Below are 23,948 nucleotides of genomic sequence, written 5' to 3'. Positions count from 1 at the left end.
TGTTCATGTTTGTTGTCACTACCTGGGCAGGTTGGCACTCACTTTGACTGCAAGTGTCGTGTATTATGATTGGCAATGTGGTGAAGTGGAAACTTTGACCTTGCCTTATCAGATTTGCAGATGCAGTGGTATATAAATCGTGTATATTTGAGAATTAGATGGGAGAGAGAGAGAAATTCCTGTCTATTTGAAGGTGGTTGAGACAGAAGAGGGAACTGTTGCTGATGTAGAATTATGTTTTTACGGAGTTACATTTGTGATATCCTTACTCAGATGAACTGATCAGGTGTTGTTAAATTGTAGTGATCCTGTTTCTTTATGATGATGGTTATTGTTATATTTTATTTTTCGTCTTTTTTTTATTGTCTTTTGCAGGCACAAGACTGGGAAGAGAGAACTGAACATCTTGAAAACACTGAATGATGCAGACCCTGATGACAAGTATCACTGTCTGAGGCTGTTCAGACATTTCTTCCACAAAAATCACTTGTGTATGGTGTTTGAACCACTCTCCATGTCTCTGAGAGAGGTAAGTGTCACAGAACATGAGAAAATTATTCGCATAGGTGTACTGTCACAAGGAAACATACACTGACACTCCCATGCAAGCATTATGTTAATGATCTATTCTTATTCCTCTGTGAATGTCAGGTAATATCCCTCTTTATACTTTTATAGGTAGGCACCATCATCATCTCACTCATTGTAGTGCTTCCTTCTTGTGACCACATTGAGTGATGAGCAAAATGGAATTATTCACTATGTATGGTGCTTACCATATCACTAACAAATAGACATTTGGTGTAATAGTGATTTAAGATGCTCATGAATTTAGTCCCTTGAAAACACCTATGGGCATTACCTTTGAACAGCGGAAAGAATCCTTGAAAACATTCTATAAACAGTTCATCAGAACAGTAATGAATGGCACTAGCCCAAGTTGGGCCTACACCTGAACCAACACAAACATTGATAAGCCAAAAAAACACAAGACAAAAACTTAAGAATAACAACAGGGTGCACTAATACCACAGATACAGATCACGAACATCAAGAACAAAAGTACCTCTAGTCAGGGATCATATGAAGACACATTCCACCCATGTAACTTGAGGTTGCATCTGAATCCTCCACAAAGGAAAATAAATAATCAGTGGCCTAAGACTACACAGTATCTCAGTTAGTCATGAATAACTGTTGACATTAGCTAGATGAAGAATAACTTTTTTCACTTTCAGGTGTTAATGGAATTTTTTCTTTTTGCAGGTATTGAAGAAATATGGCAAAGATGTGGGTCTGCATGTGAAGGCAGTACGATCATATACCCACCAGCTGTTTTGTGCCCTGAAACTGTTGAGAAAATGTAACATACTTCATGCTGATGTCAAGCCAGACAATATTTTAGTAAGTGTTGTTGAATGGTATGATCATTGAAATACCCATTGTTCACTGATTAAAAAACAAATGCTTGAAGTGAGTAGAATCATTAATAATATTGAAATTAATCTGGTATTTATAGCATTTACGAATCTGGAAAAAGTGTATGACATGGTAAATAAGGTTAGATTATGGAAGGTTTTTTGTATGTACAGTGTGGATAGATCACTGCAAAGAGTTTTTATAATGGTAGTGAAGCAATTGTAAGAGTAGATTGATGGTTGAGTTAGTGGTTTAAATGTACAGGATACTGTATATAGAAGGATAACATTATGAGAGGTTAAAATTCACGTTGTGGAAGGAAGAGTGAAGACATTAATTACTGGTGAGGGATGGAGTATCTCTAAGTAGATGATGATGATGTGCATGATGCTTTCTGATAGCAAAGAGGATTTTTGTTGTTTGATTTGTAGTTCTTTGCATTTCAGTAAGTGAGTTGTAGAGGGAAATGTAGTGAAAAGGTGATAGTTGTTGGAAGAGAAAATTTCTGTCTGTGTGAAGTACTTTCGTTATAAGATGATCCACCGGTATACATGGAGAGTAATGAGGAGGATGGATGGTGAACTTGTTGAACGAAAGGCAATGATAGACTACGTGTGTGTGGATGAGCGAATGAGAAGACAAGTGTTGGATGCAAGGGTGTGGAGAGGGTGGGGGAATGGAGTCTCGGACCATCACTTAGTGATGGCCAAGGTAGATCTGCAAAGAAAGTGGTTGAGGAGGTGAAGGGGAAGACAGGAGGAAGCAGCTCCTGTGAGAAGAGTGGAGAAATTGCAAGATAGTGAGAAGAGGACAGAGTATAAGAGCATAGTGGAAGAAAGATTGGGAAGGTGTGAGCTATAGCAGATGGAAGGGGTGGAAGACGTATGTAAGATATTCACGGACGAGATAAGCGCAGTGTGTGAGGCGGTTTGTGGAGTGAGGAGGAGATGCAAGGGTGTACAAGGGACAGCATGGTGGAATGATGAGGTGAAACGAGCTGTGGAACAAAAGAAGAAGGCGTATGGTGAATGGTTGGCGAGTAGAGGTAGGGGAGAAGATGAGAGAGATAAGAGAGAGGTATATGTGAGCAGGAGAAGGGAGGTTAAGAGACTGGTGAAGGAGAGTAAGAAGAAAGTGGATGAAGAGTTTGGGAGGAATCTGAGTGTGAAATGGAGGGAGAGTAAGAAATTGTTTTGGAAGGAGGTAAAGAAAGTAAGGCAGTGTGAAAGGGGAAATAGTAGGGGAGTGAAAGATAGGAATAATAGATTGTTGGTGGAGAAGAGAGAGAAATTGAGGAGACGGAAGGAGCACTTTGAGGATTTGTTGAATGTAGAGAGTGAGAGCAGTGTGAGTATAAGTGGTTGGGGAGTGGCTGGGAGAAGAAGAGATGAGAGGAGGGAGGAAGAGATCAGTAGGTCGGAAGTAGTGGAAGCGATGAAGAAGATTAAGCTGGGAAAGGCCCCAGGAATTGATGGAGTGTGCGGTGAAATGCTTAGGTATGGGGGTGAGATTGTTGTGGAGTGGATATGGAAGTTGTGTAGATTGGCTTGGGAAGAGGGAAGGGTTCCAGAGGACTGGAAATCAGGTATAATTGTTCCTCTGTACAAAGGAAAAGGGGAGAGAGAAGTATGTGGTAACCATAGGGGTATTTGCCTTCTTAGTGTGACTGGTAAAATATATGGTAGAATACTCACTGATAGGGTTAGGCATATGACAGAGGAGCTAGTTGGAGAAGAACAAGGGGGATTTAGGAAGGGAAAAGGGTGTGTAGATCAGATATTTGTTCTAAGATGTTTAGTGGAGAAGTATCTAGAGAAGGGAAGGAAAGTGTACGCTGCCTTCATGGACTTGGAGAAAGCTTATGACAGAATAGATAGGAAAGGTATGTGGAAGGTATTAAGAATATATGGAGTGGAGGGGAAATTGTTGAGTGCTGTGAAGAGTATGTACGAGGGAGCTAGGGCTACAGTGCGAGTGGATGGTGAGCTGAGTGAGTTCTTTGATCTCAATGTGGGACTGAAACAGGGGTGTGTAATGTCTCCATGGCTGTTTAATATATATATATGGATGGGGTCGTAAAGGAGGTACAAGGTAGGGCAGTGGATGTGGGGGTGGCCCTAATGAATGAGGGTGAGATTTGGAAGCTTCCGGTGTTGCTGTTTGCTGATGATACAGTATTGTTGAGTGAAGATGAACTGGAGTTGCAAGGTTTGGTGAATGAATTTGGGACAGTGTGTAGGAGGAGGAATCTGAAAGTTAATGTAAACAAAAGTAAAGTTATGGTGTTTGAGAGGAATGAAGTCACAGAGTGTGCAGTGAGGTTGGATGGTGAGGATATGGAGAATGTGAGTGCATTCAAGTACTTGGGTAGTGTGATGAGTAAGGATGGAACTTTGGGGGATGAAGTACGTGAAAGGGTACAGCAGGGAAGGAAGGTTGTTGGCACACTGAAAGCAGTGATGAGAAATAGGGAGGTGAGTATGGAAGTTAAGAAGTCACTGCATGATGGTATTGTGATCCCTACCCTGACGTATGGAAGCGAGGCGTGGACCTTGCAAGAGGGGAACAAGTCAAGAGTGAGAGCAGTGGAAATGAGTTACTTGAGAGGAGCATGTGGAGTGACATGGAGGGACAGGTTGACGAATGAAGAAGTGAAGGAACGTTGTGGGGTAGATGTGGATGTGGTTGAAAAGATTAGGAGAAATACACTGAGGTGGTTTGGACATGTGGAGAGGATGGAGAATGAAAGACTGACTAAGAGGGTGTATGTAGGTGAGGTGGAGGGAGGGAGAGGGAGGGGCAGACCGAGGATGAGGTGGAGGGATGGAGTTGAGAGGTATATGAGGGAGGGGGGGGTGAGTTGGAGGGAGGGTAGTCAAATGGTGGGTGACAGAGTGACTTAGAGGCGTTTTGTCTGCGGCCACCCTTTGCGGGATTAGGGCGTCGGGCTATAGATAGATAGATAGATAGTGAAGTTCTGGTAAGTGTAGAGAGACATGAACTGATGAAAGAATTAAGTTCTTTGATGTAGTACCATGATAGAAAAGTAAATGTGCAAGAAAGTGGCACAGGGACAGAAAGTGGCCACCTCTCTGAAGGCTTTGGTATGAAGCAAGTATGATTATGGAGGCAGTAAGAGGGTTACCTGAGGTATGTTAAGTGCACACCTTAATATAGAGTGTTTTTGTTCATGTGATCCCAGGCTCATTGTTCGACAGTTTTAGGAAAAATATATTGGTAGAAGAGATCTGAATTTTGTTTTTGTTGATTTGGAAAAGGCTTTTGACAGAGTCCCTAGAGAGGTGGTGAAGTGGGCAATGAAAAAGCTTGGCTTGGAGGAGTGGCTGGTTAGGGTGGTTATGGCCATGTATGTGGGTGCTCACACCCAGGTAAGAGTAAATGGAGATTTGAGTGATGAGTTTTCCGTGAATGTTGGTGTGCATCAGGGGTCACTTTTGAGTCCCATATTGTTTATCATGGTACTTGAAGCCCACTCATGTGACTTTAGAAACAGACTCCCGTGGGAGATGTTGTATGCTGATGATTTGGTGTTGATTGCAGAGAATGAAAGGGAGGCAGAGGAAAGGGTTAGGAAGTGGAGAGATGGTATGGGGCACAAGGTCTTAAGGGTAAATGCAGATAAAACAAAAGTGATGATATCTAGGGTTGGCGGCGATACTGTCAAAGACGAGGGAGAGTGGCCATGTGCAGTTTGCCACAAAGGCGTGGGAAGTTATTCCATCTTGTGTGGTGTTTGTGATAAATGGGTGCACAGGAGATGTAGTGGTATCAGAGGTATACTGCAAGATAATGCTGATTTTATATATACAGCGTGTCAGGGAGAGCGGGTGGAGATTGTCAGGCATGAAAGGATTGAACTTGCTGGTGAATCTCTTGAGTGTGTGGAAGAGTTTTGTTATTTGAGAGACATGTGTGCTGGAGGTGGGGCTGGAGCTAGCTCTGTGGTTAGGGTGAGAAGTGGTTGGAAGAAGTTCAGGGAGCTCTTGCCTCTTCTGACATTGAGAGGACTCTCCCTACATGCTAAGGGGTCTTTATATGTAGCATGTGTTAGGAGTGTAATACTGTATGGTAGTGAGACCTGGGCAGTAAAGGAGGAGGATATTCGCTGGCTCAGACTTACAGAAATGACAATGCTTAGGTGGATGTGTAGTGCGTCCCTGCGTGCAAGGTCTGGGGGGGCTGGGTTTATGATGGAAGAGTTGAGAGGTAGGATGGGACTGGAGTGTATTGATGTTGTGATGAGAAGAGGTAGATTGAGATGGTTTGGACATGTGGAGAGGATGGGGGATGATAATTGGGTGAGGAAGGTGAGAAGTGTTAATATTGAGGGTGGGATTGTGAGAGGTAGACCGAGAAAGACATGGGACGAGGTCATTAAGTGTGACCTTAGGGTTAAGGGACTGAACAGGGAGGCAGCAATGGATCGTGCAGCATGGAGATCCGCCATTAGGTGACCAAGGCCAATGCATGCAAGCATGTTGGAGCCTTTAAAAATGAAACGAAACGAAACCCAGTGAACTGCAGAAAACTGGCCATTTCAGTTGAGCTTACCCAGAGATATTTTGCTGAGTGCTAAACCTGCTCCTGGGGGTTCCTCAGGGCAGCATACCATGTGTGAAAGCTGACTTTGATTGAGGACACACGGAGTAAGAGAGCTCAGTTATTCCAAAAGATAGCCACCGTTGTTTGGGTAACCCATGACTGACAAAATCAACTAAATACCTTCTAGTTTTCGTTTCGTTTTTAAAGGCTCCAACATGCTTGCATGTGTCGGCCTTGGTCACCTAATGGTGGCTCTCCACGCTGCACGATCCATTGCAGCCCCCCTGTTCAGTCCCTTAACCCTAAGGTCACACTTAATGACCTCGTCCCATGTCTTTCTCGGTCTACCCCTCATAACCCCACCCCCAATATTAACACTTCTCACCCTCCTCACCCAATTATCATCCCCCATCCTCTCCACATGTCCAAACCACCTCAATCTACCTCTCCTCATCACAACACCAATACACACCAGTCCCATCCTACCTCTCAACTCTTCCATTGTAAACCCAGCCCCTCCAGGCCTTGAACGCAGGGACGCACTGCACATCCACCTAATCATTGTCATTTCTGTACGTCTGAGCCAGCGAATATCTTCCTCCTTCACTGCCCAGGTCTCACTGCCATACAGCATTACACTCCTAACACATGCTGCATACAAAGACCCCTTAGCACGTAGGGAGAGCCCTCTCAATGTCAGGAGAGGCAAGAGCTCCCTGAACTTCTTCCAACCACTTCTCACCCTAGCCACAGAGCTAGCTCCAGCCCCACCTCCAGCACACAACATGTCTCCCAAATAACAAAACTCTTCCACACACTGAAGAGATTCACCAGCAAGTTCCATCCTTTCGCGTCTGACAATCTCCACCTGCTCACCCCGCCATGCCGTACACATAAAATCAGCATTATCTCGCAGTCTTCCTCTGATACCACTACATCTCTTATGCACCCATTTATCACACACACCGCACAAGATGGAATTACTTCCCACGTCCTTGTGGCAAACTGCACATGGCCACTCTCCCTCGTCTTTGACAGTACCACCACCAACCCTAGATATCATCACTTTTGTTTTATCTGCATTTACCCTTAAGACCTTGTGCCCCATACCATCTCTCCACTTGGTAAACCTTTCCTCCGCCTCCCTTTCATTCTCTGCAATCAACACCAAATCATCAACATACAACAACTCCCACGGGAGTCCGTTTCTAAAGTCACGTGAAAGGGCTTCAAGTACCATGATAAACAACATGGGACTCAAGACTGACCCCTGATGCACACCAACATTCATGGAAAACTCATCACTCAAATCTCCATTCACTCTCACCTGGGTGTGAGCACCCACATACATGGCCATAACCACCCTAACCAGCCACTCCTCCAAGCCAAGCTTTCTCATTGCCCACTTCACCAGCTCTCTAGGGACTCTGTCAAAGGCCTTTTCCAAATCAACAAAAACAAAATAAAGATCCCTTCTCCTACCAATATATTTTTCCTGAAGCTGTCGAACAATGAATATGGCATCAGTGGTCCCCCTACCTGGCATGAACCCAAACTGCATCTCATCAATATTCACTCTTTCTCTAATCATACCTTCTAATACTCTCTCCATTACCTTCATTATCTGATCTAAAAGCTTTATACCCCTATAATTTCCTCTTTCCAGGGCATCACCCTTCCCTTTATACACATTTACAATTACACTCTTCAGCCAATCATCTGGGACAACACACTTATAAATAATCTTATTTATCAGGTCAGTGACTTAACTCACCCCTATATTGCCTGAGGCCTTCAACATTTCGGCAGTCAACCCAGACACACCTGCTGCCTTCCCCACCCTCATCCTGCCTATTGCCTCACTCACAGTAGCAGTATCAATCAAAGGCCAAGGGCCAGACACTGGATCTGCTGGCTCCAAACCTTCCCTGTCCCAGTCAAACTCCTCATTCAACAACCGGTTATAATGCTCTCTCCATGCATCTTTAATATCCTCACTGTTCACCACTTCCCTTCCTTCATCATTCTTCACACACTGCTCACCTATAATATCTCGATTATCCCTCTTCACTTGACCTGCCACCCTAAATATATTTTTCCTTTCCCCATGATTTAGGTTATCAAGTAATTGTCTCTGTGACTCAGACTTTGCCCTGTATACCTCTCTTCTAGCCCTACGCTTGGCAGCCAGACTAATACTAGCTTCTGATGGAAAGGGATAGTCCCTGAAAAAGTTCCTTGTTACTCAAACTGTGTGATATATGGTACAGGTTCCAAGTGTTTCAGAATAGTGATATCTTACATCTTAGCTAAGATGATTATGTTTTGGAATAGTCCCCTCTTCCTTTGCTAATGTGCTTGTTTGAGAGAGTGATTCCTGCCCAGGAGGCAAACATTCCTTAAGTGAAAGTTGCTGTGCATGGGAGTGAAAAATATCCCCTTAGATTTAGATAAGTCTGTCCATTGGGAGGTCCAGGGATCGCACTGCCGATTGCCAGTGTCGCAGTTTGTGATAAAAAATAATTTTACGCGATAGTTTTTTGAGAATTTGTTTGATGTTATGTAAAATAATTGGAAATAAAAAAAATGCTGTGTCATGCAGTGTACCATATGGAAGCTTTTGAAAAAATGGCTACACTATTTTAGGGGTCAAGTAACCTTGGAGGTCCCTAGCAACATATGCAGAATTTTTCACTCTAGTCCATTCTGAATAGCAGAGATTTGTTCCTGATAAAAGAGCCATATTTGAGCAAAGGGATCAGAGCCACTGGAAAATTTTTGTTATTTACATGCAGCTGTCAAAGATATTAGGTGTTATGAGAATGACAAATCAAACAAAGTATGTAATGTGGATGATTTTTGCCTTTTAGATGGAGCTGTGAAATATTAAGGATTGTAGGTTCAGGATGATGATGATGGATAGTAATCTGTTTAGTTCACAGATAAGAAGGGAACTTACTGTGAAATTTTTGTACATCATTCATGCTGTACAGAAAAATTACTCAAGCTTAAGTAATATCTCTGTTCCTTAGGTAAATGAGAAGAAACTTGTCCTGAAACTGTGTGATTTTGGGTCTGCTTCCAAAGTGACAGAGAATGAAATAACTCCATATTTGGTGGCCAGGTTCTACAGAGCTCCAGAAATTAGTAAGTACTGGGTGTGGAGAGAGAGTTACAGAAAGTGCTTTACTTTAGGACTATTGAATTTCTCAGTTTAATTCAGTTTGTGGTGGTATTTTCCTGTTTACTTTTCTTTTGCTTAGGTCTGTAGTATTCTATGTACATAAACATGTTTTTATACAACAGGAAACTGCATAAAGTAAGCACTGCTAAAGATACAAGATACTACAGTCATCCCTTAACATCCATGGGGGTTAGGTAACAGAGACACCTGCGAATGTTAAAAATCCCCAGATATCTGCTGCCCCCCCTTAAAAACACCTCTGGACCCCCCATTTCCTTATATAACTAAAGAAAAACCCTGTGTGCATGTTTACAATCACTTTAATACAAGAACACTAAACAACTACTTTATTTAATACAAGAACACTAAAAGTTAAAAATAATGAATAGTGTACTTCTGTATGGCCTCTTCTGACTACTGTGCTCATCCCAGCACTCTCCAGAAGGAAGAGTGTTACAGTATATTTCATTTGCTGGATAAAGCCATTACCGTACTAAAACGGCCATGAACTGTGCCTGGGATAATGTTAGTGTCAGCAGAGTTCAATGAGATTTTTTTTTTTCTTTTTTCTCTATAGCCATTTGTGGATATTCAAAACCGCAGATGTTAAAGGATGACTCTATAGCTTTTTGGATTCCCCCCCCCCCCTGAAATATAGAAACAGATGATTTGTAATGACATTTTTGTCATAGTGTCATATCACATTATAGAACATTTGCATATGAAAGAACCTGTGTAAAAATATTTACCTGTTTGTGTGTATATATATATATATATACAGTAGAACCTCTTTAGTCCGGACCCCTTTAATCCGGATTTCTGTTAATCCGGACAAAATTTAAAAATAATAAGCTCCAAAAATATGTTGAAAGTAATTCTAAAGGCATTTTCAGTATCGGCGCAGAAAGCGATTGTCATTCGTTTAGTCTCGGATCACACTAGGTCGCTATATGGGCACCTGTTTAAACACACACTAACATTCGTTCCATCAACTAGTTCACCAACCATTAATATTTTTACGCTGTATTTCAAAAGTTAATCCTCCTTACCATGCCCCTTAATGCAAGTGTAGCTTCTGCAATGAATAAAGGTGTTAAAAGGAGGAGTTTGCTTACACAAAAATGGGTCAGAATATTCTGCAGTGTTTAATGATTACTGTAGGTTATTTTTTGTACTTAAATGTGCTTTACTTGTACATCAAACATTAGCTTCTTGCCCATACGGGCAGTATCAATATGCCAAAGATGACAATGTATTTTCTGCCTACATAAGTTTTATTTTTATTCCAAATATTACAGTTAATTAATTAATTTTTTTTTTTTGCCTACATGGGCCTTAGTCACTTACTACAATTTAAAACATGGGCTAGTTTCTTATCATGGCCTTACCTGTAAATTATGCAATACAAAACTATCGTACATGATTAGTTTGGTTATTTTAGTACCGGTATCCTTTCATCTTTTGCAGTTACGTAGGGTTGACATATGCCACATATGTTAATAATTAACAAACATACCATATGTAGATAGAGTTTGGTATGAACTGAAGATTACCCTGATGGTCCGGACAATCTGCTACTTCGGACAACCCTTCCCCCCATATAGTCCGAATGAGAGAGGTTCTACTGTATATATATATATATATATATATATATATATATACAGTATACTGTATATATAGTGAATGAAACAGGATGCTCCAGACTTTATTCAAACTTAGTAGCAAGGCAGCAGACAAGGACTTCTGAGGAATACAGTGAAAACAGAAAAGTTTAAAAGTGGAAACAAGAAGTTATGATGATGAAAGCACACCACCAGTACGAGTTGGCTCTTGCTATACTTGGGAGTAAATATGTAAAGTGTCATAGAGTGCTCACTTTGGATGAGTGAACAAGACAGTGTCTCAGGGGAAGGTCACTGTGTCTTATGAGGCATTTAGTTGCATACAAGATATACAGTAATGCATCCTGTTCTTAGATCTCCGAGTTTGTCACGATTCCTGCTATAAGTTTAATGCTGTTCTGCTGTATGTAGGTGGTGGTATAAGATGGCTGACAGCCTTTTCCTTAAGATTCCTCCAGGTTCACATACCGTGAATGAAAAGTGGGTCTTTGAATTTGCAATACCCTGTTTTCCACAACTGAAATACTATTTTTTCTACTTTTTATAAATTATGGTTTATATTTTCACAGTTCTGGGAATGACATATGACTTTGGAATAGATCTGTGGTCTGCTGCTTGCACCATTTATGAACTTTACACAGGCAAGATAATGTTCCCAGGCAAGACCAATAATCAGGTAAGAGGACAGTGTTACATCTTCCTCATCTTTTACCGTTGTGTTTTTTTTTTTTTTCCCCCGAATTATTTAAAGTTGGGTGAGCTATGCCTGTCTTATCAGTGCATCCTGTATCTGGAAGATGAATGTGAAATCTATCTATCTATCTATTGCTAGACGCCTCAATCCCGTTTGGGGTGGCCACAAACAAACCGCCTCCAAGTCGCCCTGTCCCCCGCCATTTCACTGCCCTGCTCCCAACTCACACCCCCCTCTCTCATATACCTCTCCACCCCATCCCTCCATCTCATCCTCGGCCTCCCCCTCCCTCTTCCCCCCTCCACCTCACTCACATACACTCTCTTCGTCAGTCTTTCACCCTCCATCCTCTCCACATGGCCAAACCACCTCAGTGTGTTCCTCATAACGCTTCCTATCACATCCACAACCACACCACAACGCTTCTTTATATCCTCATTCGTCAGCCTGTCTCTCCTTATGACTCCACAGGCTCCTCTTGAATAACTCATTTCCACTGCTCTCACTCTTGACTTGTGTCCTTCCAACAATGTCCAAGCTTCACTTCTGTACGTTAGAGTTGGTATCACAAAACTGTCATGTAGTAACTTTGTCACTTCCATGCTCACTTCCCTGTTTCTTATCACTGCTTTCAAAGAACCAGCAACCTTTCTTCCCTGCTGTACCCTTTCAAGCACTTCACTGTCCAAACCTCCATCCTTACTCATCACACTACCCAAGTACTTAAACATACTCACATTTTCCAATTCCTCACCATCCAAACTCGCTGTACATTCACTGACTTCACCTCTCTCAAAGACCATCATTTTACTCTTCCCTACATTCACCTTTAGATTCCATTTCTTACACACTCTCCCAAACTCATCCACCAAGCCTTGCAGCTCCCCTTCGTCTTCACTCAACAACACAGTATCATCTGCAAACAACAGTACAGGGAGTTTCCAGACACTATCCTCTCTCACCAGGGCCACTCCAACATCCACTACCCTACCTTGTACCTCTTTTATTACCCCATCCATGTACAGATTGAAATACCATGGAGACATGACACATCCCTGTTTCAACCCAACTTTCAAAGAGAAAAATTCACTTAGTTCACCATCCACACGCACTGCAGCCTTCGCACCATCGTACATACTCTTCACAGCATTCAACAATTTCCCATCTACTCCATATATTCTTAACACTTTCCACAATCCTTGTCTATCCACCCTGTCATATGCTTTCTCCAAATCCATGAAAGCCGCATACAATTTCTTTCCCCTTCTCTAGAAACTTTTCCACTAAAGATCTAAGAATGAATATCTGATCTACACAACCTCTTCCCTTCCTAAAACCTCCCTGTTCTTCTCCAACTAATTTCTCTGTTCTTTCTCTAACTCTGTCAATAAGTATCCTACCATACACTTTTCCTATTATACTAAGAAGACAAATGCTCCTATGATTACCACACACTTCTTTTTCCCCTTTTCCTTTGTACAAGGGAATAATTATACCTGACTTCCAATCCTCTGGGACTCTACCTTCCTCCCAGGCCAATCTGCACATCTTCCACATCCATTCTACTACTGTCTCTCCCCCATGCTTCAACATTTCACCACACACTCCATCAATTCCTGGGGATTTCCCCGCTTTAACTTTCTTCATTGCTTCCACAACTTCTATCCTACTGATTTCTTCCTGTCTTCTCACCTCCCTCCTTCTCCCAGCCATTCCCCAGCCACTTATACTTGCATTACTTCCATCCTCTATGTTCAACAATTCCTTAAAGTGTTCTCTCCATCTGCTCACTTTTTCTCCCTTCTCCACTAGTAATCTACCATTTTTATCTTTCACTCCCCTGCTAACTTCACTTCCACCCTGTCTTACTCTTTTCACCTCTCTCCAGAACATTTTCTTACAGTCCCTCCACTTTATACTCAAATTCCTTCCAAATTCCTCATCCACTCTCTTCTTACTCTCTCTTACTAATCTTTTCACCTCTCTCTCTCTTTCTGCATGTAACTCTCTCTTCCGCCTCTCAACTTCTTCCACGCCCCTATTTCTCATCCATTCATTGTATGCTTTCTTCTTTTGTGCCACAGCCTGTCTCGCCTCTTCAGTCCACCACGCTGTTCCTTGCATCCCCCTCCGTCTTCTCTTCCTTCCACACACCACATCACATGCTGCACATATTTCTTCTGTAAATATCCTACACACACCTTCCACGTGTCCCATCTGCTTCAATTCGTATTTGCCCAATCGTTCCTCCACTTCTCTCTTATACTCTGCCTTTTTCTCATCCTCTTGTAACCTTTCCACTCTCCTTGCAACTACTCCTTCCTCTCGTCTTTCCCTTCTTCCATTCCTCCATCTTACTTGAATCCTAATTTTGGCCACCACCAAGTAGTGGTCAGAAAGTCCACTCCCCCAACCTCTATAAGCTCTTGCATCCATTACACATCTTCGCATTTAAAAAAAATGGTTTGTGGAGCCTGAATTGCAGGGACTTCAGTGATGTATGAATGATTGTGTGGTTCATTTCAGTAGGCGTCTCTTTACCAAGCCTCGGAGTCCGCAGGGGGGGGGACCATAAATGCCCCCACCATCCGCCCCTCTCCCGGTGATGACTCGAGATGCCTCGAGCCACTGTCTGACCCTCTTCTTCTTCATTTCTGCAACATTCACGGCCTTTCCTCTAACTTTCGCTCTGTTGAGCACCACCTCTCCTCCTCTAAACCTCACCTTCTTTTTCTAACGGAGACTCAGCTTTCTGAGGCAACTGACAGCAAACCCTTTTCTGTATCCTCCTACTTTCTCTATACTCATTTCAAAGCCAAAGGTGGCTGTTGTGTATATATACGCAACGACTTATCTTGCTCTCGTGTTCCTGAACTCGATTCTTCTGAATTCTCTACACTCTGGCTTCGGCTTTCCTGTCATTCTCTGACTAAATATATCTGTGCGGTTTACTTGTCCCCTAATTCTACTGACTATCAAAGATTCTTTGACTATCTTACTTCTACGATGGAACAGATTCTATCCATTTCTCCTTTCTCTGAAATCTCCATTCTAGGAGATTTCAATGTTCACCACCACCTTTGGCTCTCCTCTCCTTTCACGGGTCCACCTGGTGAACAAGCCTACATCTTTTCTATCCTTAATGACCTAGAGCAGCTTGTACAGCACCCTACCCGTATCCCTGACCGCCTTGGTGAGAGCTCCAACATACCTGACCTCTTCCTTACAACTAATCCTTCTGCTTACTCTGTTAATCTTTTCTCTCCGTTGGGCTCCTCCGATCACAACCTTATTACCTTAACCTGTCCTATCATTCCAGTATGGCCTGTGGACCCTCCAGGGAAACGTCGTCTGTGGCATTTTGGAGCCGCGGACTGGGAGGCCCTCAGGCAGTACTTCTTTGATTTTCCCTGGAATGATTATTGCTTCCATGGCCGTGAGCCATCTGAGTGTGCCTTGCGCATTACGGAGGTTATTCTCTCGGGCATGGAAGCATACATTCCTTTCTCATATCCTTTGACTAATGCAAGAAAGCCTTGGTTTAATCACGCTTTTTCTAATGCTGTCCGCAACAAGGAGAGGGCCTACAAAAGGTACCGGAGCCAACCCACCCTTGAATCACATCATCTTTACGTTTCTGTCCGGAATCGTGCTAAGTCTGTTCTTCGCTCTACTAAAAATGATTTCATCCATACTAAATGCTCTCAACTCTCAAACTCAAATTCTTCCCGGTCCTTCTGGCACCTTGCCAAAAATCTTTCTAACAACTTTACCTCATCATCCTTCCCTCCTCTTTTTCTACTCTGATGGTTCTGTAGCTATTTCTTCTACTGATAAAGCAGATCTCTTTGCACAGACTTTCTCCTCCAATTCCACCTTAGACGATTCCGGTGCTGTTCCTCCATCACTTCCCCCCTCTGACTTCCTCATGGCTGACATTAAAATTTCTTCAGTTGATGTATTTTCTGCTATCACTGGCCTCAGTACTAACAAGGCATATGGGCCTGATGGGGTCCCTCCTGTTGTTCTCAAGAACTGTGCTTCTGTGCTTACACCCTGCCTAGGCAAACTCTTTCGCCTTTGTCTGTCAACTTGTACCTTTCCTTCTTGCTGGAAGTTTGCTCTCATTCAGCCAGTCCCAAAGAAGGGTGACCACTCCCAACCCTCCAACTATCGTCCAATTGCTTTAACGTCATGTATTTCAAAAGTTTTCGAGTCAATTCTCAATAGAAAAATTTTAAGGCATCTTTCCTATCACAACCTTCTTTCCGATCGTCAGTACGGGTTCCGTTAGGGACGCTCCACTGGCGATCTTCTCACCTACCTTTCAGACTCCTGGTCATCCTCCTTTCGGGACTTTGGCGAAAGCTTTGCCATTGCACTTGACATCTCAAAGGCTTTCGATTGAGTCTGGCATAAATCTTTAATTTCCAAACTGCCCTCCTACAGTTTCTATCCTTCTATCTGTGCCTTCATCGCTAGCTTCCTTTCTGGTCGTTCTATAGCCGCTGTTGTAGATGGCCATCGTTCTTCTCCTAGATCTATCAACAGTGGTGTTCCTCAGGGCTCTGTCCTATCACCAACTCTCTTCCTTTTATTCATCAATGATCTTCTAAGCTGTACATCTAACCCTATCCACTCATACGCTGATGACTCCACCCTTCACCTTTCCATTCGGTTCCCGCAACGCCCATCTCAACAGTTACTTCAACAAACAAGGGATGAGGCTATGGCACACCTAATGTCTGACTTGGCTCGTATCTCTGACTGGGATAAAAATAATATGATTGTTTTTAATGCATCTAAGACTCAGTTCTTACACCTATCAACCCGACAAAATCTTCCACAGGTATACCCGCTAATGTTTAATAATATTCAGCTTAATCCTGCATCATCCTTGAACATGCTTCGGGTTTCATTTACTCGGGACTTATCTTGGAAAGATCATATTACATCTCTTGTAAAATCTGCTTCCAAGAGATTGGGTGTGCTAAGCCGACTCCGCTCTTTCTTTACCCCTGCACAATTGTTGACTCTATACAGGGGTTTTATCCGCCCCTGTGTGGAGTACGACTCTCATGTGTGGGGAGGCTCCCCACATACAGCTCTTCTCAATAGGGTGGAGTCAAAGGCTTTTCGTCTCATTAACTCTCCTCCTCTTACTGACTCCCTTCAACCTCTGTCTCTTCGCCACACTGTTGCATCTTTATCTCTTTTCTATCGCTACTTTAATAGTCACTGCTCGTCTGAACTGTCTGCTTGCATTCCTCCACCTCTACGACGGGCGCGTAGCACCCATCTGGCAGCAAACTCTCATCCCTTTTCTGTCCAACTCTCTAATGCAAGAGTTAACCGTTACTCTCAGTCTTTCATTTATGCAACAGGTCAGCTCTGGAACTGTCTCCCTCTGTCTGTATTTCCTGCTGCCTATGATCTCTAGTCTTTCAAACGCAGTGTGTCCAGGCGTCTCAAAATGATTGGATCTTGAATTTGGCTCTCTATTGTATTATGTTTTCCTCTTGGAGGGAACTGTTACTGCAGGCTCATGGCCTTTGGTTCCTTCTTCCTTGCATTTAAAAAAAAAAAAAAAAAAAAAAAAAAAAAAAGGCACGCTATTGGTGATGATATGGTAATTTGTAGAATAGGAAGAATATAGTGAAAGAAGTCTGAGGTACTAATGGTTTGTATAAAGTGGATTCATTATATAATATAGCATCATGAGTCCTTGCATGGTGCTAGATTGGCCTGTGTCCCAATGGCGTGTTATATCAACCTAGTGGTGTGTTATTACGTTACAGTGCCAAAAGTACAGTACATTAATATTGATGCATTAGTCACCTTGGGCATATGCGACAAGAGAGATGATGTGCATAGAGAACTGAGCTGAGCCCTAATTATTTGTTCTTGGCTGTTGCTTTATGTAACCTCAGGTATACTTATTTTGTTATAAGGGTAAAGAACCTTGTGTTATGATGCTTTTGGCTTCAATCAGTCCTTCATTGAGGTATGTTTTTGTGATATCTATCCAGATTTATTTATTTTTTAAGGTAATTTGAATTGTAATGTATTTCCAACGCTTCACCATTTGTAATCCTAGGTGACAAAAAATGATATTTTTAATAGGGTAGTAATTGGGTGATGGATGGATGGATAGTAAATAAGTTGTGGTTCTTGGGAGAGAATGGGTGTTACTTTAGTGGTGAAGTACAAGTATTATATATATATGAGTGAGGTTAAAGATGGAAGGCAGCATGGAATTTCAAAAAGAGTGTATGATAAGAGTTGCAAGTGTGTGAGAAAGAAAAGTATGGACATTAAAGAAAGAAAGGAATTGACAAAAGTTAGGAATGGATAGCTGAATGTTTGGGGGTGCACATAGGGGTTGTGCATCTTAATTAAGTGAAACAGGTACTGTGAATGGGTTTTGCCTGGGATGTGGACCCAAGAACTTTGAAAGCTTAAATAATGAGTTAATGGATGTATGGTCCATTTCACTTGGTTCACTTTTGATGATTTTGCAATGCATGGATTCAGGTGATGCAAATAGTATTCTACAGTAATCATGCAGCTTGTTCCCTTATAATTGTAAAGCAGGACATGATTGTAAAATACTTTTATTATCCTTACAGATGTTGAAGCTCTTCATGGACCTAAAGGGAAAAATGCCCAATAAAGTTATCAGGAAAGGAGCGTTTAAGGACCAGCACTTCGACAACGCCTGCAATTTCTTGTATCGAGATGTGGACAAAGTTACAGAAAGGGTTAGTATTGTGTTATGTTCCATCCTAATATTCACTGTATAGTAAATAATCAGTGTATTGAAAAAATTCGGTTTTATATGAGAGAGATTCAGTCTACTGAAGGGCTGGAGATATTGGATCCAGCTATAATTCATTGTGTAGAGCCTAAGTCCAGTACAGCCACATGAGTCAAGGACACTGTAAGGTGCGTATTCATACAGTATGATGCCGAACACAGCTGTATACATAATGAAATGTATAGGTATGTTCCAACCAGAAGTCCCGCAACCTTAACGATTGGGGATAGTTGCTGGGGTTAGGCAAAAAGTAAATTCCTAAATGGTAGAATAAGAAATCTAAGTGCCCCACCAGTAAAGGATCTTATCCAGTTTTGATGATGAAGAAACCTCAATAGCACTGAATTATTATTAGAAATCATGTTGCTTGCTGTAAGTCATCACCTTATTTTAAAATCTAGTTTGATGGAGATGTATTTGATAGCTGTAGGAATGAAGATAAAAGTATAAACAAATGCAACTTAGTTCTGGATACTAAAAAGAACCATTTGGCTTATGGGTAAGTGAATGATGGATTCTTGCATAAAGGTAAAATTTTAGAAGGAATATCAGAGTTTCTGTTTTATTTTATCGCCATTACATACAGGCAGCTGATAGTGGAGATTGTATTCACATTGTGTACTGGTGTGTGTGTGTTAGGAGCCAGATTCACAAACCAACAGTTGCTTACTAAATTTTGTTTTTGTACAGTTTATTGAGACATGAAAAAGAAAACAGTGTTCCCATATCTCTTTTTCTTTCTACAAAATCATATTGCAGTTACCATGGGGATTTTATCATTAGTTTGTAGGTGAACTGGCCTTTGACCAGTTAAGTCCACCTGCTATGTCAACAGTCACCTTTGCCCTTGCTTCTGGGCTTGCATGCACAAACTCCACCTTCGTCGTTCAGCGTACTTCCTCTGCACTGATGCAGTTTGTAAAAACTTGATGTGAACATTCACTAAAAATTGTGGTCAGTATCACTTCCAGCACAAAACTTCAAATTTTGATCATGCTGTTTCTTGATGTGTTTGTTCATACACAGGTTATGCACATAAATACCTTGGTCTTATCATATGATTTAGTCGAAAACAAAATTGTTAAAGCAGTACATTTTATATATATATATGTATATATATATATCCCATTGGATCCCAGGGGTGCTGGGCGAGGCACTGCACTGGGTGGGTACTAAGCGTACCGCCCTCCGCCTATCAGCTCATAGTCGCGAAGCTCATAGGTCCCTACGTGGGGGTTCCCTACTTTATAAAGACTTGAAAAATCCCAGTTGTGTCCAATACTCAGGACACCGGGCTCCAATGGGATATATATATATCTATATATATATATATATATATATATATATATATATATATATATACACACACACACACACACTCAATGTAGTGCTGCTGTCAGGTGTCTGCCCTTTCCTCTCCTCTCTCCATTCCTTCCATCCTCATCCATCTTCCTTTACTTCATTCTTTTCTTGTCCTTCTGCCTATGGGCAACTTTACACTCTCTCTTCTGTCTTTCTGTCCTTCATTCTTTCCTCTTCCTTCTGCCTGTGGGTGACTCTACACTGAGTGACAAGCCAATTGGTTTCCTGTACACCAGGAAACCATTTACTACACTGGGTGGTAACTATATAACCAAATTTTGGTGCCTGGTGGTTTAGAGGGTAATTATTGCGCTCCAGTCGGATTGAGCCAGTGAAGGTTTATATCCAAGGGGTGGTTGGGGTTGATTGCTCATGTAATGCCACTCAGGGATGAGTGAGGCTGGTCACTCATCTTAAATGTCAGGACGAACTGCCTAGCCCCGGGCTCCTATGCTCCTCATGGGGCAATGTAGGATTGGATGATAGATATATATATATATATATATATATGCAATAGATTCACCATGGGGGAAGCGTAGTCTCAATATGAAGATAAACACCAATGTAATCAGGAACATCTATCTATCTATCTATCTATAGCCCGACGCCCTAATCCCGCAAAGGGTGGCCGCAGACAAAACGCCTCCAAGTCACTCTGTCACCCACCATTTGACTCCCCTCCCCCCAACTCACCCCCCCCTCCCTCATATACCTCTCAACTCCATCCCTCCACCTCATCCTCGGTCTACCCCTCCCTCTCCCTCCCTCCACCTCACCTACATACACCCTCTTAGTCAGTCTTTCATTCTCCATCCTCTCCACATGTCCAAACCACCTCAGTGTATTTCTACTAATCTTTTCAACCACATCCACATCTACCCCACAACGTTCCTTCACTTCTTCATTCGTCAACCTGTCCCTCCATGTCACTCCACATGCTCCTCTCAAGTAACTCATTTCCACTGCTCTCACTCTTGACTTGTTCCCCTCTTGCAAGGTCCACGCCTCGCTTCCATACGTCAGGGTAGGGATCACAATACCATCATGCAGTGACTTCTTAACTTCCATACTCACCTCCCTATTTCTCATCACTGCTTTCAGTGTGCCAACAACCATCCTTCCCTGCTGTACCCTTTCACGTACTTCATCCCCCAAAGTTCCATCCTTACTCATCACACTACCCAAGTACTTGAATGCACTCACATTCTCCATATCCTCACCATCCAACCTCACTGCACACTCTGTGACTTCATTCCTCTCAAACACCATAACTTTACTTTTGTTTACATTAACTTTCAGCTTCCTCCTCCTACACACTGTCCCAAATTCATTCACCAAACCTTGCAACTCCCATTCATCTTCACTCAACAATACTGTATCATCAGCAAACAGCAACACCGGAAGCTTCCAAATCTCACCCTCATTCATTAGGGCCACCCCCACGTCCACTGCCCTACCTTGTACCTCCTTTACGACCCCATCCATATATATATTAAACAGCCATGGAGACATTACACACCCCTGTTTCAGTCCCACATTGAGATCAAAGAACTCACTCAGCTCACCATCCACTCGCACCGTAGCCCTAGCTCCCTCGTACATACTCTTCACAGCACTCAACAATTTCCCCTCCACTCCATATATTCTTAATACCTTCCACATACCTTTCCTATCTATTCTGTCATAAGCTTTCTCCAAGTCCATGAAGGCAGCGTACACTTTCCTTCCCTTCTCTAGATACTTCTCCACTAAACATCTTAGAACAAATATCTGATGTACACACCCTTTTCCCTTCCTAAATCCCCCTTGTTCTTCTCCAACTAGCTCCTCTGTCATATGCCTAACCCTAACAATGAGTATTCTACCATATATTTTACCAGTCACAACTCGTTTGTCATTTTCAAACCTATAGAAAATACAATAAAATCAAAGTAAACACCATGTCTATGATAAAAATACGAAAACTAAAGTAAAAAACCAAAGTAAAACACCATGTCTAATAAAATACAAGTGAAGAATTATTATGATAAGATGAGGAAATGAATTATACATAGCTAACGTTGGTGGGATGCTACTAAGTACAAGGAAAATTTAAACAGAACTACATGTAATAAGACAATACATAAGTCAAACCTTAAAAACAGAGAAGGGGCGTGGAGCAGTCGTGTGTGCCCAGTGTGGGCTGTAGGTGGTGAGTGAGGAGTGATTCAGCCAGGAGGCGTGTTACCTCGTCACGACAAGCGTGGACAACAGAAAAATCAGATTCGCTTATGGGATGGCCTAAGGCTTCACAGCAATTTCGGATGGCAGAGAAAGGTGGCTTAGCCATAGGTAGACCGGTTCTATATGACCGTCCCCGATGCTCTGCAATTCTTACTCGTAATTGCCTCTTTGTCTGTCCAATATAAGACGCATTACAGCGACTACAGTTATAATTATAGACAACAGAGGATTGCAGAGCGTCAGGGATTCGGTCTTTATGTTTGAACCATTGTCCAATGGTGTTGCTGGGTTTGAAAATTGTTCTAAGACATACTTGAGGGTAAAATTCCTTAACTAAACTCGATATATTATTACGTATGGAAAAACTTTTTGGACCTAAAAATGGCAAGATACAATATACAGGTGATTTGTTTGCTGTGAGTTTAGGAGTAGGTGGGTTACGGATCTTATTTAGTTGTCTTCCCATATGGGTTTGTGTGAAAGACATTGGGAAACCATTAGACAACAATGTTTTCGTAAGAAAACTCAATTCCGAGTGTAAAGCAGAATAGGATGAACAAATATTATAAGCTCTGGTCAGCAGGGTCGACACCAAATTGCGTTTAAACTGAATTGGGATTGCTGAGTTGAATTTCATGGTTAATCCTGTGAAAGTGGGTTTGCGGTATACTGAAGTGATGAAGGAATTAGTAGTTTTTTGGACTAGTATATCAAGAAAGGGAAGTTTGTTGTTTTCTTCAATATCAGAAGTGAAATGAATGTTAGCATGCCTCGAGTTTAAATAGTTTAGAAAAAGAGGGATGTGGTCTGGAGAACTAAACAATAAAAATGTATCGTCGATATATCTACGGTAGAGGAGAGATTTGAAATGGGAGGGGCATTGCTGTAGTCAGTTTGTCTCATGGTAACACAAAAATGCGTTTGCTAAGCAGGGACCTAGGGGATTCCCCATCGCCACTCCATCAATTTGCTTATAAGATTTTCCGTTGAAAAGGAAAAGACAATCTTTAGAAGCGAGAGACAGTAATTTACGGAACTGGTTCATATTAAATCCATCTATTATTTTCTCGTGTTTAAATACTTGTTTGGTGCAAATGTCTATAGTGTCATAAAGAGGAATATTAGTGAACAGGGACTTTATATCGAAAGAAGCCATAGTACAGTGGTCAACATCGTAGTTACAAATCTCCTTAGCGAAAGTAAATGAATCTTTAACCGTATAGCAATTTTTAGTGATGAGGGTAATCATAGGTACAAGAAATTTAGATATGTTATAGCTAACAGTCCCAATGGCAGAGAGAATGGGTCTGACTGGACAGTTCTGTTTATGTACTTTAGGGAGCCCATACATGACTCCTGGTGTAGCGCCAGATATGTATAATTTTGAGTACACTTCATTACTAATTACTCCATCAGACTTCAGCTTCCTTAGGAAATTGTTTACTTGATCTTCACGTTTCAGGGTCAAAGAAAATTCATCATCATTTACGATTTTGAACTTTGAACTATCATTAAGAATTTCAGACATTTTACACAGATAATCAGTCCTGTCCAGAATTACTACACCATTTCCTTTGTCTGGTTTAGTTATGATAATAGAATCATCATCTTTTAAACTTTTCAACACATTAATTTGCTCTCGTGTGACATTACTGCAAGAATAATTTAAAGAATAAAAACTGGTAAAAGCAATGTGCTTCAAGCTATTCTTTAAAAAATCATAAGTTCTACCACTACCTTGATAAAAAGAATGAGCAGACAAGTTCTTAAAAAATCGTTCAAATCCAAGAAAATGCGGGAGGAACCTGGGCTTTGGGGTGTGAATGGCATACTTTAAACCCTTACACAAATTGGATTTTTCTGCACTAGTCAGCTGTCTACTAGAATAATTAAAAATCACTTTATCATGGGGTACACTATCGGGGTTAACAAATCCTAATGTCCGTAATTTACGTTGCTGAGTGAATTTAACACGAGATATAGAGTTCCCATTAGTTCTCTCTATAAGATTAGTCAAATGGGTAAAGTCAAAAAATGATACAGATTTTTTCAGTGAAGATAATG

General features: G+C 41.7%; 1 protein-coding gene across 1 annotated transcript in view; it reads left to right on the top strand.

The window, feature by feature from the left end:
- The window catches only part of Prp4k (Pre-mRNA processing factor 4 kinase), a 95,253-nt gene that overhangs the window by 57,118 nt on the left and 14,187 nt on the right, over positions 1-23,948 (top strand). Inside the window, exons 12-16 of the mRNA XM_080283824.1 lie at positions 376-529; positions 1,267-1,404; positions 9,015-9,129; positions 11,358-11,464; positions 18,112-18,243. Of these exons, the coding sequence (XP_080139950.1) occupies positions 376-529; positions 1,267-1,404; positions 9,015-9,129; positions 11,358-11,464; positions 18,112-18,243 (646 nt within the window). The remainder of the gene's footprint in view (positions 1-375; positions 530-1,266; positions 1,405-9,014; positions 9,130-11,357; positions 11,465-18,111; positions 18,244-23,948) is intronic.

This window comes from Coenobita brevimanus, chromosome 98, assembly GCF_032717465.1.
Source record: "Coenobita brevimanus isolate Jiangsu-jjx chromosome 98, ASM3271746v2, whole genome shotgun sequence".
Classification (NCBI taxonomy): Eukaryota; Metazoa; Arthropoda; class Malacostraca; order Decapoda; family Coenobitidae; genus Coenobita; species Coenobita brevimanus.
This window is presented reverse-complemented; position numbering and strand designations above follow the sequence as displayed.